Raw genomic sequence first — 14,877 nt, 5'->3', positions numbered from 1 at the left:
GATTTACTGTTGTACTCTGGAAGTACAGCAAAACACAATGTATTCAGTTATATACAAGATACTATAAACCAATGGTTCTCAAAGTACAGTCTATGGACCCCTGGGAATCTGTTAGGTCGAACCTATTTTTATAATTACACTAAGGCTTTCTTTGCCTCTTTCACTGTGTTAATATTTGCACTGATGGTGCAAAAACAGTTGTGGGTAAAACTGCTGGTACCTTAGTAGTGAATCAAAGCTGTGGCAACATTGTACTAAGCAGACATATTTACTGCCACACATCTGCAGTTAGAAGACAGGAAAGGAACCTGTGCAGATATTTGAATGATGTTCAAGGTAAGCTGAACTATGTGCTTTTTTCAAGGAATACCAGTTTTACTTGAAATAATGACTGACAAACTATGGTTATTCATACTTGGGTATTTAGCAGGTATTTTCTAAAAAACAGAACAAAGTGAGCCCTGCACCAAGGAAAACAAATGACAAAATTTGTTGCCAATAACATTTGAGCTTCCAAGTAAAAATTAGAATTCTGGACAACTAGTATCTGCTACTGTGAGCTTGACAGCTTTCCAATACTTAAAAACTTTTCTGATGAGACTGGAGATGATATTAATGTAATTTTGATTTTTTTGATATTTTATAATAAAATGTGAATTAACATTTAGAACAGCCAAATAACTTTGTGAACCAAAATTTTCCAAATGATCAAGGCATCATAGTACAAAATCAAGCATGGGTAAAAGTACCAGTCAAAGAATAAGACAGATGAATGGATTTTTAATGTAATAGAGTACAAAAAGTTAAGTGATATTTAGATATTCTAACTAAAAAAAGATCACTTTTACTCAGCAATAAAAAGGAACAAACTACTGATATATATACTACAAACACAGATGAACTTCACAAACATTATGCTAAGTGAAGAAGCCAGACACAAAAAACTACATATTATATGATCCCATTTATATGAAATATCCAGAAAAGGCAAATCTACAGAAATAGAAAGCACATTAGTGGTTGCCGGGGACTGGGGGTTTGGAAAAGGGAATGACTGCAAACAGGTATGAGGGATCTTTTGAGGATGATGAAAATGGTCTAAAATTGAATTGTTGTGCATGTTTCTGAATATACTAAAGTCTACTAAATTGCACACCTAAAAAGAATAAATTTTACAGTATGTAATTAGATTTCAATAAAGCTGTGGAAAGAAAAAAACTGTCCTTAATCAAGTTTTAGTGTAGTATCAAAGAATATCCACAATTATCTGAAAGTATTAAAATACTCCTCCCTATTCCAATTATCTTTAAGAAGCCAGATTCTCTTCCTATACTTTAATCAAAACAAAATATTGTAAGAGATTGACTGTAAAAGCAGGTATGAGAATCTAGCTGTCTTCTATTAAGTCAAATATTAAAGATTTGCAAAAATGCAAAAAAAAAAAAAAGCCACTGCTCACATAAAAATGTTTCCTATTGTTATTTTAAAATGAACTAACAAACATTTTAAAATTTTGTTTTTCTGATATGGTAAATATTGACCATATTAGATGGTCAGTATAAGATATAATCCACATGAAAAGATCTTTGGGGTCCTCAATAAATTTTTAGAGTATAAATGGGTCCTGAGACCAATATGTTTGAGAACCACTACTACAAACATAAACATTCAAACAAATTTCTTTTAAAGATGCTTAAGTGTGGTCGGATTACCTGTATAGAGAAAATTACATCATTATTTTTAAAATAAGTTAATCCAATCCCTTAAAAAGTCCGTTAAGAGTTCTGCAAAAAAGATCTCTACATGTCAAATTGTTTTCAGGCAGGTGGTTGAGATTTCTTTTTAGAAGCTTACCATTTAGGCTGCGAATACACCTTATATCAAGGCTTCTCAGTCGAGAGTCGTCTCTTAGATCTAAATTATCTGATATGGTTTGTATTGCCAGTCTTGCAAAGACTAGATCAATCTTTGGAAAGATGCAAAAAAGAGAAAAATATTATTTTTCTCCTTTTAGTTCATCCCCCCCCCAAAATGTAAAACATTATAATTATTAGTTTTGGAAGTTCTACCAAAACTTCGAAAGGCCTATGTAGGCAACCTCAGATGGGAAAATCACCGAAAAGTTTTGTGAGGGCAATTAAATCTTCAAAGTAAGGGAAAGTATTTTTATTTTAACATATATGCCAAGCATTAAAAAAAAAAAAAATTAAAGATCTTATGAGTGAATTTCTAGATAAAGATGGCAGATCCAACACACATTTACATTCACTCCCTCTTGAAACCCCTCTAAAAAAACAGTAAAATTTTGTTTTGTTTTTGTTTAGTTTTGTTTTTAAAGCCATAACCCATTAGGACAAAGAAAAATACCACACAATAGCAAAAACTATGAAAGCTGGAAAGTAGATGGGCAATTGGTGACAGACTAAGCAATCTAAGAAAGCAAAGATAAAAAATACTTGTAACCAGAAAATAAGGACCAGAGGCTGTAAATACATACATAACAAAAAGGAATATTTAGAGAATAAAAAAATATTCTTAGAAATTAAACATATGACAGCAGAAATGGAAAACAAGAGAAAGTTTGAAAGATAAGAACCACAGAAAGCAGGGGGAAAAAATGAAGATGTGGCCAGTAAGTGGAAGAGAAAAAATTTCAAAAATTAGGAGCTCCAGGAAGGAGAGAGGAAACAAAGGCAGGAAATCCAATGGAAGTCAATACAATTACCAAGAACTGAAGGGCAGAAGTTTCTAAGTTGAAAGAGGACTACTGAATACCTAGCATATTTAATTGAAAATATACATACTAAAGTATATTACCATGAATTTTAGAACTGTGAAGACTAGGGGGAAAAAAATCATATAAGCATCCAAAGAGACAAAACAGGTCACCTAAAAGGATGAGGAATCAAATGGCATCACACTTCTCAACACAGCATGGAAGCTAGAGGACAATGAAGCAAGGTCTCCAAAATTCTGCAAACCATGACTCAGCCAAACTACCAATTTGGTGTGAGCAAATAATAAAGGCATTTTAAAACATGCAAGATCTCAAAAACATGTGCTCTTTCTCAGGAAGCTAGTGGATGAGTGCCACTAAAATGAGAGTCAAGAAAGAAAACTCTAGAGAGGCAAAAGGAAATCTCAAAATGACAGTTAGTAAAAAAGATGTTAGAATGTCAGCTGTGTATCAGCCGTGGAGAATAATAAGTGTGGATTGGAATAGGTGAGAAGATTCTGAGATTTTTTTCAGGATGATGACAGAATGCGAAATCTAAATCTATTTAAAGGAGATTTAGACAACTAGGACAGGGTAGGTTTGAATTAGTCTTAAGCATAAGGCTCAAGCAAATAAATCACAAAGCAATTAACTCCCAAGAAAACAAAATGCCTCATAGCAAAGAATGGTAGTCTAGATACTTTGTGCTCAGTTTTGAACATTATTTATAAGATCATAATAATGTAAACACTAAATACTGCTCCAACCAACATTATAATAATATAATTATGTTAGATTATGGAAATGAGAAGAATGGGGTAGGGACGAAAGTTGGTTCATTTTCCATGGTGAGAGGTCAACAGATATAGGAGAGGAAGGTGAGGGACTATTTAAAGACTATTTGATTCTTTAAAATAGGTTCCTAATTAAGTCTTATTTAAAAAAAAAACAACTAAAAAAAATCCTTATGGGTTAAAAATAGTTCAACTGTAAAGTCAGAAAAATACAAAAACACTTACTTCAATTCCATCAAATTCAAATTTTATAACAGGTACAAAGGCATCTTCTACAGCCTACAAAAGAAGAAAAAATTACATATATAAGGTGTAATCCTTCCTATCTCCTTCCTAACTGCCAATAATATAAATACCTTTCCTACCAATTTGTATTTTAACTCAACAGAAAAAGTGAAAATGCTCTTGGTGTCACATTCTAGGTAAGTGCTTCTACTTTGTGACTGTGTTATTTAAAATACACAAAATGTCTATGACAGTTGTTATCTAACTTGTTCTCCTAAAAATATTCATCATGAACTGGCAGGCAGAACTGCTATCATCTGAGTACTTATTATTTGTTGAGATTAAACTGAAAACTGATAATTTACAAAGAGCACTTGTGTTAGAAATTAAAATACAACCAGAACTCATGCTCAATCTATCAAAAAAATGAGTCAATATAGTTTGGATTTAGCAGAAATGTCTTTGAGTCTTCCTTAATCCTCCAACCGAATAAATTTTTAATCTTCTTCTCCATTCCCAGACACCCAAATAATGCAGATCCTTTGAACTTCACCTTATCCTAGCACCTCAGATTGTATTAAAACTATTCACTCAGTTCCCCACAGTCCCTCTCTCCCATAAACTATGGTAGTTGTGGGACTAAGACCAATGTCTGATGAATCACTGGTGCTGAAATTTTATTTGCCGAATGAATGGCTAAATATGCACATATAAAGGGTTACTACTAACTGAACTTTATATATATGTAAATTATCTCAATCCTCAGAAAAACCTTATTACTCCATCTCCATTTTACAAATGAGAAAACTAAGGCTCAAAGAGAATGTGTAACTTGACCAAAGTCTAAGAGCTAATATGTGGTAGATTTCTAGATTCAAATCCAGATCTGTAAAACTATAAAGCCCACGTTCTTAATCATTATCCATTATTTTAACAGGATATAGCAACTTCTTAAGAAATCTTTAAACAATCATAAGCCGTAGCTTTTACAGGTATTTACTTACAAGTTTAAAATATTAAAAACCAGAGGATACTTACTCTTAAATTTCTAATGCCATCTTGGTGTTTCAATTTTTCAAAAAAAGACTGGAAAAAATCAGATCTCTCCACATGTCTTGGAGCTACACAAAGTGCATCAATGTCAGCTCCTGCAAATCAAATTATTTATCACGAAGAGTATATTATGTATCATATTTTTGTTAAGTACACACAAACGTATGTACAAGAAAATATGTAACAAGTATAGAAAATGTTAATAATAATTCTGAGTAGTGAGATAACGGGAATTTTTTCTTCTGTATTTTTAAATTATGAACAAATAAAAGTTTGTTATTGAAAGTTCTTATTAGTAGGACATAGAAAAGCAGTTACCTTTGGTGTGTACTCCAAGCCTATAGGAGCCAAATGTGAAAATTTTACCACCAACAGTAGCCACAACAGAAGGTGGGAGATTCTAAAATAAAATTAAACAAAAGGCATTCAATTGTTCAAATTATTTAGCATAAAAATAGCATAAATGCTACAGACACATACTGTACTTGTCAATTTTAGTAAGCTGAGATTTGTAAAAATACTTTGGAGCTCTTTTGGTTATAGCTTGAAGTAATAAGGAGGGAAGACAAAATAAATCCATGCCCACTACACATGTACACATCTCTATCTTAAGAAAAATGCTTTTTTATCACTTGGCACTACTTGTCCCCTCCAATTGCCTATCTTTGGCCCCAGCACTCTCAATAGTCACAAGGAACTTTACCAAACTAATTAATGTGCTTTCAGCGCTCTACATTATCATACTCTTGACTATTCTCATCTGCCCTTTGGTTTTTGTGACAGATATGCTTAATTTCTTGATTCTAGCTTGGCAACCTTTCTGCAAGAAAGGAGGTCATCTTGACATGATTTCCTTATGAGAGCTAATATAACAACTTTAACCTAGTACAATCTTTTTTATTGTACTAGAATTGTAATGCTATTTTTCACCTCTCTCTAGAGCCAATTCCAACAGCCCATCAGATATTTTCACTTGAACTTTCTGATCCACTTCAATATCCATTCCTGAAACGAGCAAAAAATTCTATGATGAACCAGGTATCCTTCCTGATTTCTCTATTTCTGTTCCTCCTCATTTTCCTTACTGTCCATATCTATAATCATTATTCTTCTTTTGGGCTTACAATTCTTAGTTTATATCCCTCACGTCATCTCCTTTCTATTCAACTACCACCCCCATAATTCTAGGCTATTTAATAGTATCTTAAAGTTATCCTCTTGCCCTTAGTTTTTATTTTCTCTTCCTCCATTGTGTACAAAATTCACTAACTAATGTTCTTAAATTACTCTATTATAACTCTTCTACTCAAAACTTCCCAATACACTCTTCCCTGACTACTGAGGTAAGGATCCTTGGATCCTAAGATATTCACAATATGCTCCCATGGATCTTTCTTGCCTTGTGTCCTGATTTTCCCTTCTGAAGCTCCAACTGCCAACGTATAACATAACCCTGTCTCTTTTCCATTGCATTTGCCATTTTCCCTGCCTTGAATGCATACCCATCCTTTCTGAGTTATCTCAATATCATCTATTTTTCAAAGTTCACTTCAAGTTCCACCTTTCATGAAGCCTTCCCTACTATCTTCCCCCCCATAATGAGCTTTTTCCCCCTTCAATGCTTCTCTACTATTATCTTTAGCCCCTTTTAGACTATATTTAGTAATCTTTTTTATCTATATGTAAGTTCAATCTCTTCAAGTATATTTAAATTCCTGGGAAAGTGAGAACAGTGTCTCCTACTTCTTTTATTTTCCCAAAATGCCCAGTGCAAGTTCCAAAGGGTAATATCCACTGATTAACAAATAAAAATATCTGTATAACAGGATAGTTTACGTCCTCTGTTTAATGAATATTAACGTTTCAAGAGTATCACAAAAAATTTTATAGCTAGAATGGAGTCAGTACATTTACTGATGGCTAACATGAATCAGAGGATAGAGAATCAAGGACTTTTTAGTTTCCCTTCCTCCTTCATACCTTCCTACTTTGAAAACATGATTCTTGCATGATTTATGAGAAAGTAACACACCAAATCTCCAAGAAAAATATTTTTGCCCCAAATCTATAACTAAAATGATTTGATTTGGCGTTCTAGACTGTTTAAATATCCCAACTGTGTGTAGAATATTCAAATGATCTTTGATTTAACTCAAATCCTTGAGATATTTTCCAAACTAAAACATACATAAATTAAAGGAAATTATAATTGATATAGAAAAGGACCAATCACCTTTTATCCATGCAATTGAAAATGTTAAAAACAATTAAATTTTTTTTATAATCAAATTTTTTACTTACTTTGCTTTAGAAAAAAAACAAATTGTGACAAAGTCTCAAAATTTTAACAATGGTTTTATGCCTAGCTACAGAATGAAACCCAGCTACTGGTTTTTGCAGATTAAGGCACTAATTGATTAAAATAGAATAAAAAGCAATTTTATTAATTAAAAAAACAAAAAAAACCCTTTGACTTTGGAACAGAATTCTAACTGGGTTTTCCTTTTAGGTGCAAAGAAACCATGCAATAAGAAAATTAGGTGCATCTCTCAACTAATTTACCTCTTTTTGCTAATAACAACATATGACTTATCTTGAACACACCCTTGAATGGGGTTGGAAGCAAAGACCTCTGCACAGCCACAATAATTGACATAAGGACCATACACAAGAAATTATGAAGCTTGTTACTCTGATTTTAAAATAATTCTAGGAAGTTGGGTATTTGGCTTGCATACCCATTGAAAATGGACTGATTAGAGAGGGACAACAGGTTCCCCTAACATTTATTTAATGCCTGAGCCCTGTCCTGGGGTTGTGCAGGTGAACAAAACAGGTCTTTTTCTTAAGTAGCTGATCACCTAGTAGCAGAGAAACAAACATAAAAATTTTTTACTACCCATAACTAGCATTTAACCTGCTCAGAATTCAATTTACCTGAAAACTTTAAATATTGATAATGCTGTTGAGAGCTCAGAAATGAGCCAACAGCCATTTGGCAGCAAAAGTAAACAGCATAAAGACCACTTATTTAAACTCAATGACTATAGACTTAGCAGAGTCCCTCATAACCTTATTCATAGTTTTGTTTAAAAGAATTCAATTTTAAATATGTATCATATGTACAGAAAGAAATAAAAGTTTTAAAGAAAAGTCTAACAGGTGTTTATGTAATTTCTAAACCTATGCAGATTCAAGAATAGAAAGGGAGTTTGCAGAGACACATTGACTGCTATGAGACATTAACTTTCAGGTGATCGCTATTAAGGGCAACATGGGAAAACTATAAAAAACAAACAAAAACCTTAAAATACAATAGTTTGGGCCACTTAGTCAAGGGGCAAATATCACCCAGTATCATCTTATATTAGTACAGCCAGTAAAATAATATTCATAATGATGATTCCCAGATAAATGAAAATGCAATTATATTAAAAATACTCAAGAAAGCAAGAGAAATGTAATTAATTTTAGAAGAAAAATAGTTAAGCTACCAGAGGAGAAAAAGTTGTATAATTATAAATTAGGGTTTGCAAACTCCTGTCTCAGGGGCTAGGCATGTATGCAAATGAGGGAAGTACCCATAAGAAACACAGAAACTGATTGATAAATGACAGCTGCTGCTTCAGAGAGGGAAGGGAGTGATGGAAGCTGGGAGGCATTCTTGGAGGGCAGGAGCCCAATTCCATTCAAGCCTCTTCCTGCCTTCCACAAAGGCAGGCCCAGTACTGTCAGATCTGGTATTTCACAAGCCTGAAATTTGGCTTTTTAAGTAAAGTATTTTGATATTTAAATTGTGGTCCACTACTGTGAGTCATGCAAGACATTTATGTGGAATTTTAGCTAGACACTGGCTACCTCTAAGGTGAATCTTCATTTTTTTAAGACTCAACTATCTAGACCAATTCATTACCAAGTATACCAAAGAGCCAGTTTTAATGTATTTCGGATTACTCTCAACTCCTACATCTTATTACCAGGACTAAAGAACAGGATGTAATAAAACTATGAATTCACTGTAGTTTAAAGTCTTACCTTACTCTCACTAACATCAGAAATCCACTCTTTTACTAAATTGTTCAATTTACCAAGAACAACCAGCCTACAATAAAAAAATAGCATGCTTTAGATTAAAAAACAAACAATATCTTAATAAGTAATTAAACACATAGGCAGTACCTTTGTGTTGGTTTTAGGATAAAAGCATATTATACACACGTTAATACTAACACATCTGTTGATACATGGCACATCTCTTTGGCATTCTTAGGTCCCTAGGAGTTCCAAAAAGATGATAAATGTGATAATAGTATTTTGGTCTTTGAGCTGTTTTCAAAATTTAATGAAGTCAAAATTACCTTCAATAAGGCTGCAAAGGCCAAATGAGCTGTCAACTTTTTTTGGCCTTACCATGGAATAAAATCAATTCAAAGTGATAATAATAGAGACTAGCATTCTCTCATGAAATTCATAGGTCTTTGGATAATTAAAATGGGTAAATTAATTATTGGCTACTTTTTATGAAATAATATTCTTAATAAATGCAATTTCATATTAAAACAAATTTGCAACCAATGGCATATCCAAATCCACACTTGAAAAAGAGCCCGCTGGTAGTGGCTCAGCAGTTGAGCATCGACCTAGGATCCAGAAGCTTGCGGTTCAATTTCCAGTCAGGGCACATGCCTAGGTTGTGGGCTCGATCCCCAGTTGGGGGCATACAGCAGGAAGCCAATCAATGACTCTCTCATCATTGATGTTTCTATCTCTATCTCTCTCCCCCTCTCCCTTCCTCTCTCTGAAATCAATAAAGACATATTTTAAAAAAAGAGAGAGAAGAAGAGTTTAAATATCTCAAAGATAATAAAACTAAATTCCTGGATCTGTCCAAACTTGCTTCTCCCTCAGCCTTACCCATGTAATAAAATTCCATCCTTTGAGGTGCTGAGACCAAAAACCTTGGCACCATCCTTGATTCCCTCTCCTCCTTTCTCTCTCACATATTCCATAGTCATCAGACAATACTACCTCTAAAACATATCCAAAATTCTACTACTTATCGCCACTGCCAGCCACCATCATTTCCTCCCTGGATTATTATATTAGCCTTCTAACTAATTTCTCCCGTTCAGACCTGATCTTTCTTCAGACTATTCTCAATAGAGCAGCCAGAATGACTGTGTTAAAATATGAGTAAATCATGTCAATCTTCTGGACAAAACCCTACAGCTTCCCATCTCATTCAAAGTAGAAGACAAAACTTTTGTTTTGCTTTCTGTTAATCCTTACCTGAGGATATTGTTTCCACTGATTTTTAGAGAAAATGGAAGAGGGAGGAGAGAAACATCAATGTGAGAGAGACACATTGACTGGTTGCCTCCTGCATGCACCCCGACCCGGGGATCAAACCTGCAACCTAGGTATGTGCCCTTGACAGGGAATCAAAGCCAAAACTTTTATAATGGCTTACAATGTCCTAAGTGACCTTCCCCTCCAACTCCTTTCCCCCTCACTTTCTTTACGCCTATATTCCACTACTTACTCTGCTTTAGATACCCAGGCTACCTTGCTATATATTCCTTAAACAAAGCAGGTCCACTCCCACCTCAAGCCTTCTGCCTAGAATGCTTTCCCCTCAACTATTGACATAGCTCCCTCCCTTATCGTCAAATTTTCCCTGAAATGTCAATGAAGCCTTCACTGACAACCTCCATTCCCAGCTTTATTTTTCTCAGCATCACTACTCTTTCCCAGCAGCATTCATCACATGTAACATGTGTTTATTTTACTTATTTCGCTAAATGTTAGTCTCTTTCCCTAACCTCCACCTAACATATAAATTATAGGAGGGCCAAGGTTTCTCTTTATTTGACCTTTTTTTTTAAATCCCTAGGCAGGGACACAGTAGGTACCTGACATGTGTTTGTAGAATTTATGATTAAATAATATACTGTAAAACATTTTGCATTTTTAAGTGACATACCTGTGGTTCAATTCTTCCTCATCTTCAAACACTCCAAAGGGTTTCATGGCATCAATTAATTTCTGTGTGTAAATGTGATCAATTTCTTTAGGACATGCCAAGCTAATTGGAGAGGTGATTCCATAATGCTTTTGTTGACGCTGGCTGTCCAGCACGGTGTTTCTGTTGAAGAAAAATGAAACAGAAAAAATTTAAAGCATCATATCATACTGATACACTGAATCTCTCAATTCACTCATTAATTTAGCTACCTTAAAAGTTAACTTACTAGTACTAACAGTTGGGGCAGGCACTTTTTTTTAAAAGGAAAAAGGGGTATTTTGTGTTTATATTGATGAAAGGCTATTCATACTGTCTCCAGCTTTCATGGCTAGGATGTCTTTTCAAGCCAAAAACAGCATGTGTTGGCATCAGGACAACTGTGCCAACACCACTCAGCTCAAATTCAAAAAGCCTGAATGGAAGCTGGGCCAGGGCCACCTCCACTATGCCCTACAGACTTAAGTCAAGTACCATCTAGATTCAATCTCTGAAAAGCAGTCAGCCACTTGAAAGAATGCTCTAAGTAAAAACAATGTTTTTCTCTCTCTCAAGAAAGAAATAAAAACATTGTCAGAAGGTCCTTGTACAATATTCTGACTTTTAAAAAGAAATTACAAATACATTTGTCCTTGAGATACCTAAATTAACATCCACTGCTTGAATCAGAGTTTGTAGTCCTAACATTTTGTGACTCTAGTTAATTTTTCCTTCACTTAGACTGGTACCCAGACCATTTTCACACTGAATAATTATCAAATTTTTTACACTAAATGACAACCTTTTATAGAATATAAGCTATCCTTGAAAAGATCTTACACATCAGGAAATTACAGTTTTGAATACAGCAAAATAGCATTTCTCAGATTTTGGATTTACACAGACTAATAATGTAAAAATAAAAGTTGGGACCAACATGGATTGGTAAAACTTTTAATTATGTTAAAAAGGAAAGTAAAAACAAACATACACAATAACCAACTAACCCTATCACCTATCTTAGGCATCCTTTTATGAAGGACCTTTAATACCTACAGTAAGAGTGTAATTTCAAAGAACAGTCTTTTAAATGAATAAATTAGCCCTGTAAACAATAATAGACAAAAATACATAGTGATTGTTTAATTGTTTTTGAATTTTACTTGCCAAAACAATGACTTATCACATGCTCTTTGGTTAAAAATTTCCTTAGGTAGGGAGAGAGAATCAAATGGAAGATAAAATAGTCTATATACCTTCTGAAATAACTCAGACAAACAAAAGGGAAATGTCACTACCATTTAATTTCTTTCTGGTATTTATTTTGCTGTAGAACAAACAAAATTTCAATTTGTTATTTCAAGTTGTAACTTCTTTTTTAAAGATTTAGCTCTTTTACCTCTAAGAGAGCTAGAGAGGTTTTGGCATTGTTTGTGCATGTTTATATGTGTATGGTAAATGGATGAGACAGAATAATTATGTATCATAATTCGGTTAATCTCAACAATAACCCTGAGAGGTAGCTATTGAATAAGTGCCACTTTACAAGTACCCAAGATCTAAAAAGATAGGAAGAGTCAGAATATGAACTCCAAAACCCAAGATCTTCTACCACTCCACTCTCCCTTCCATAACTACTTCAGTTCTCACACTAATTATGATCTTGGGTCCCACTTTCTTTATGTATGGTGAAAAAGTTGACTAAGTTCCTACTAGCACTAAAATTCCAAATCTATGGTTCTGAACTTCCCTCATCTAGAAAGGAAAAAAACAAAAAAGCAAAACAATCCCACATTCCCTTCAACCTGCTGGAGAACATACTGGAGAAATTCCAGTACAAGTGTACAAGAAGACATGTACAAGAATGTTCACTGCCACATTGTAACATTAAATACTGGAAACATGACCCTGGCCAAGTAGCTCAGTTGGTTAGAGCCTTGTCTGACACACCAAGGTTGCGGGTGCCATCTCCTATTAGGGCACTTAAAAACAGCAACCAATGAATGCATAAATAAGTGGAATAACAAATCGATGTCTCTCTCCCCTCTCCTTCCTCTCTCTCTCTAAAAAAATCAATTAAAAAAACAAACAAAAAAAACCTAGAAATAACATAAAATAGTCACTAACAAGAAAAGGAAGAAATTAGGGTGTATCTCTACAATGAAATACAATAGTTCATATGAATTAACTACAGCTAAAAATATTAACATAGACAAAGCTCAAAGATACTATGCAGCACTAAAGAAACAAGTTGCAGAATGACAAGTAGGATACTGGTTACATAAAGCTTAAAAACAATGCCAGTTATTATGGGCATATACATAGTGTGTAGTAATAGCATTAAAAAACATGTAGCAATAATCATCAAATTCAGGACTGTGGGGAACTCCGGAGAGAGAGGCGAATGGGACCGGATTAGGAGGTAGGAGAATCCTTCAGATATACCTGGAATGATTTCTTTTAAATAAAGATACGTGTCTACACACGCACACACACATATCATGTTATGCTCTGGGAGTGATGGATGGTGTCTACACAAATGATGCTTGTGTTATTCTCTGCATTTTCCCATTATTTCCTAATAAACCAAATGTAAGAAGGTACAACAAAATCTTCCGCCAAGCACGGAAACCGTTTGACTTATCAAAGTGTGAGCAGGCTACAGACCCGTACATATGTTATGGGTAGGTGGGGAGGTCTGGGGAGGGCGAAAAGACCTTAGCCTTCATGAAAGAGAAACGGGCTGGGGGTAGGTCATGCACTCCTGAAGACCTGGAGACAGCGGGTCGGGAAGGGAGGAGGGGGAAGTAGGGGGATGGTATTTGCGCCAATGCAGACAGAAGAGACCGGTTCAGACACAGCTGGGGGCAGGAGAGTGACCGACAATTTCTTCCCACGGACACACTGGCTTCTCTCCGGCCGCATCCTCGCCTAGGGGCGTCCCCGGGGGCGGGACAGCTGAGGGCAGGTGGGGAGTCCTGGAGTCCCCGAGTAAGGCAATGTGCATGGGGTGGCCAGGTGAGCCGCCGGGTGTAAGGGAGGTACCCTCGCCGACAGGGGCGGGGAAGGAGACCACCAGGGCGAGCTCCGCGCAGAGCACGGAAACGGAGTTCCGGGCCGACCACCTCAGCCCACCCCTCACCGCCTCACCCCCCAACCGCCGCCCCCCACCACTTACGCAGACGTTTCTTTCATCGCTTCCTGCGTCTCCCTCACCAGCGAGAGTCTCTCGCTCGGGAGTCCCGTTCTGGTTCTTTCCCTCTCCGCTGTCCACTTCCCTCCGGTCGCCTGTAGCTCGCTCGCTCGCTCGCTTTCTCACTCACTGCCGCCGAGGCATCCAACCGAGTAGTGAAAACACCACATAACCGGCTCTATTTATGACAATACAGCGCGGGCGACGCCAACATGGCGCCGCTTCCCAGCCTGCCCCTCGCCCGCGCGGCCCCGCCCCCGGAAGCCTGGGCCCGCCCTCGACCCCGCCCCCTCCTCCTTTGGGTGGCTGGAGGCTCCGCTGGCCCCGCCCACAGGGGCGCGGGCTCTGGCTGCAAACGTAGGTCGGGAGAGCTTCTGGTCCGCTTCTTTGTCTGTGGGACTGTTAATCCAGCAGGCAAACTGCTTGGAAGGTAATTTGGGACACATTTTTCTTGTTTCTCTAATGAGAGCCTGTATCATGGTTTTTGAAACATCAGAACTTGCCTAGTCAATACCGCTTTCACTCTCCTATTATTGCACCTCTTCAGGCATAGTCATACGTCACCACTCCGCTCGCTGAGGAGATTCTGTCGTGAGAGGCTCACCTCCAGGAACGCGAAACTTTGCAACTGTCGGGGGGGGGGGGGAGCTTGTAAATTGGAGGTTAATTGTTCCCCTCGAAGCCCCCTCCCCCGCCCATTCATGACTTTCTGGCGGTTGGGTGAGGGAGGGGAAAGGCATGCCCGCGGCTCGCAGGGGATAAATGGGAGGCGGAATCCAATTCGCACGCTTGCAGCCGCGGGAATCGCGCTCCCTGTGAGCGTGAGGAGAACACGGGAGAGTAGTCACGAATTTTAAAATGTTCAAGGGCAGAGATAATGCAAAATACTAAATCA

At 36.6% G+C, this 14,877-nt stretch overlaps 1 protein-coding gene across 1 annotated transcript in view; it reads right to left on the bottom strand.

The window, feature by feature from the left end:
- PAPOLG (poly(A) polymerase gamma) overlaps positions 1–14,171 on the bottom strand; it is a 29,912-nt gene extending 15,741 nt beyond the window's left edge. The window contains exons 1-7 of the mRNA XM_016214040.2: positions 13,968–14,171; positions 10,772–10,933; positions 8,824–8,890; positions 5,107–5,188; positions 4,774–4,883; positions 3,736–3,789; positions 1,855–1,966 (exon numbers count right to left, since the gene is read on the bottom strand). Coding sequence (XP_016069526.1) covers positions 1,855–1,966; positions 3,736–3,789; positions 4,774–4,883; positions 5,107–5,188; positions 8,824–8,890; positions 10,772–10,933; positions 13,968–13,984 — 604 coding nt within the window. The 5' untranslated portion in view covers positions 13,985–14,171. The remainder of the gene's footprint in view (positions 1–1,854; positions 1,967–3,735; positions 3,790–4,773; positions 4,884–5,106; positions 5,189–8,823; positions 8,891–10,771; positions 10,934–13,967) is intronic.
- Positions 14,172–14,877: the final 706 nt, after the last annotated feature.

Source organism: Miniopterus natalensis, chromosome 13 (genome assembly GCF_054644295.1).
Source record: "Miniopterus natalensis isolate mMinNat1 chromosome 13, mMinNat1.hap1, whole genome shotgun sequence".
NCBI classification, from domain to species: Eukaryota; Metazoa; Chordata; class Mammalia; order Chiroptera; family Miniopteridae; genus Miniopterus; species Miniopterus natalensis.
Note: the sequence above shows the minus strand (reverse complement) of the source record. Positions and strands in the feature narration are given on the sequence as shown.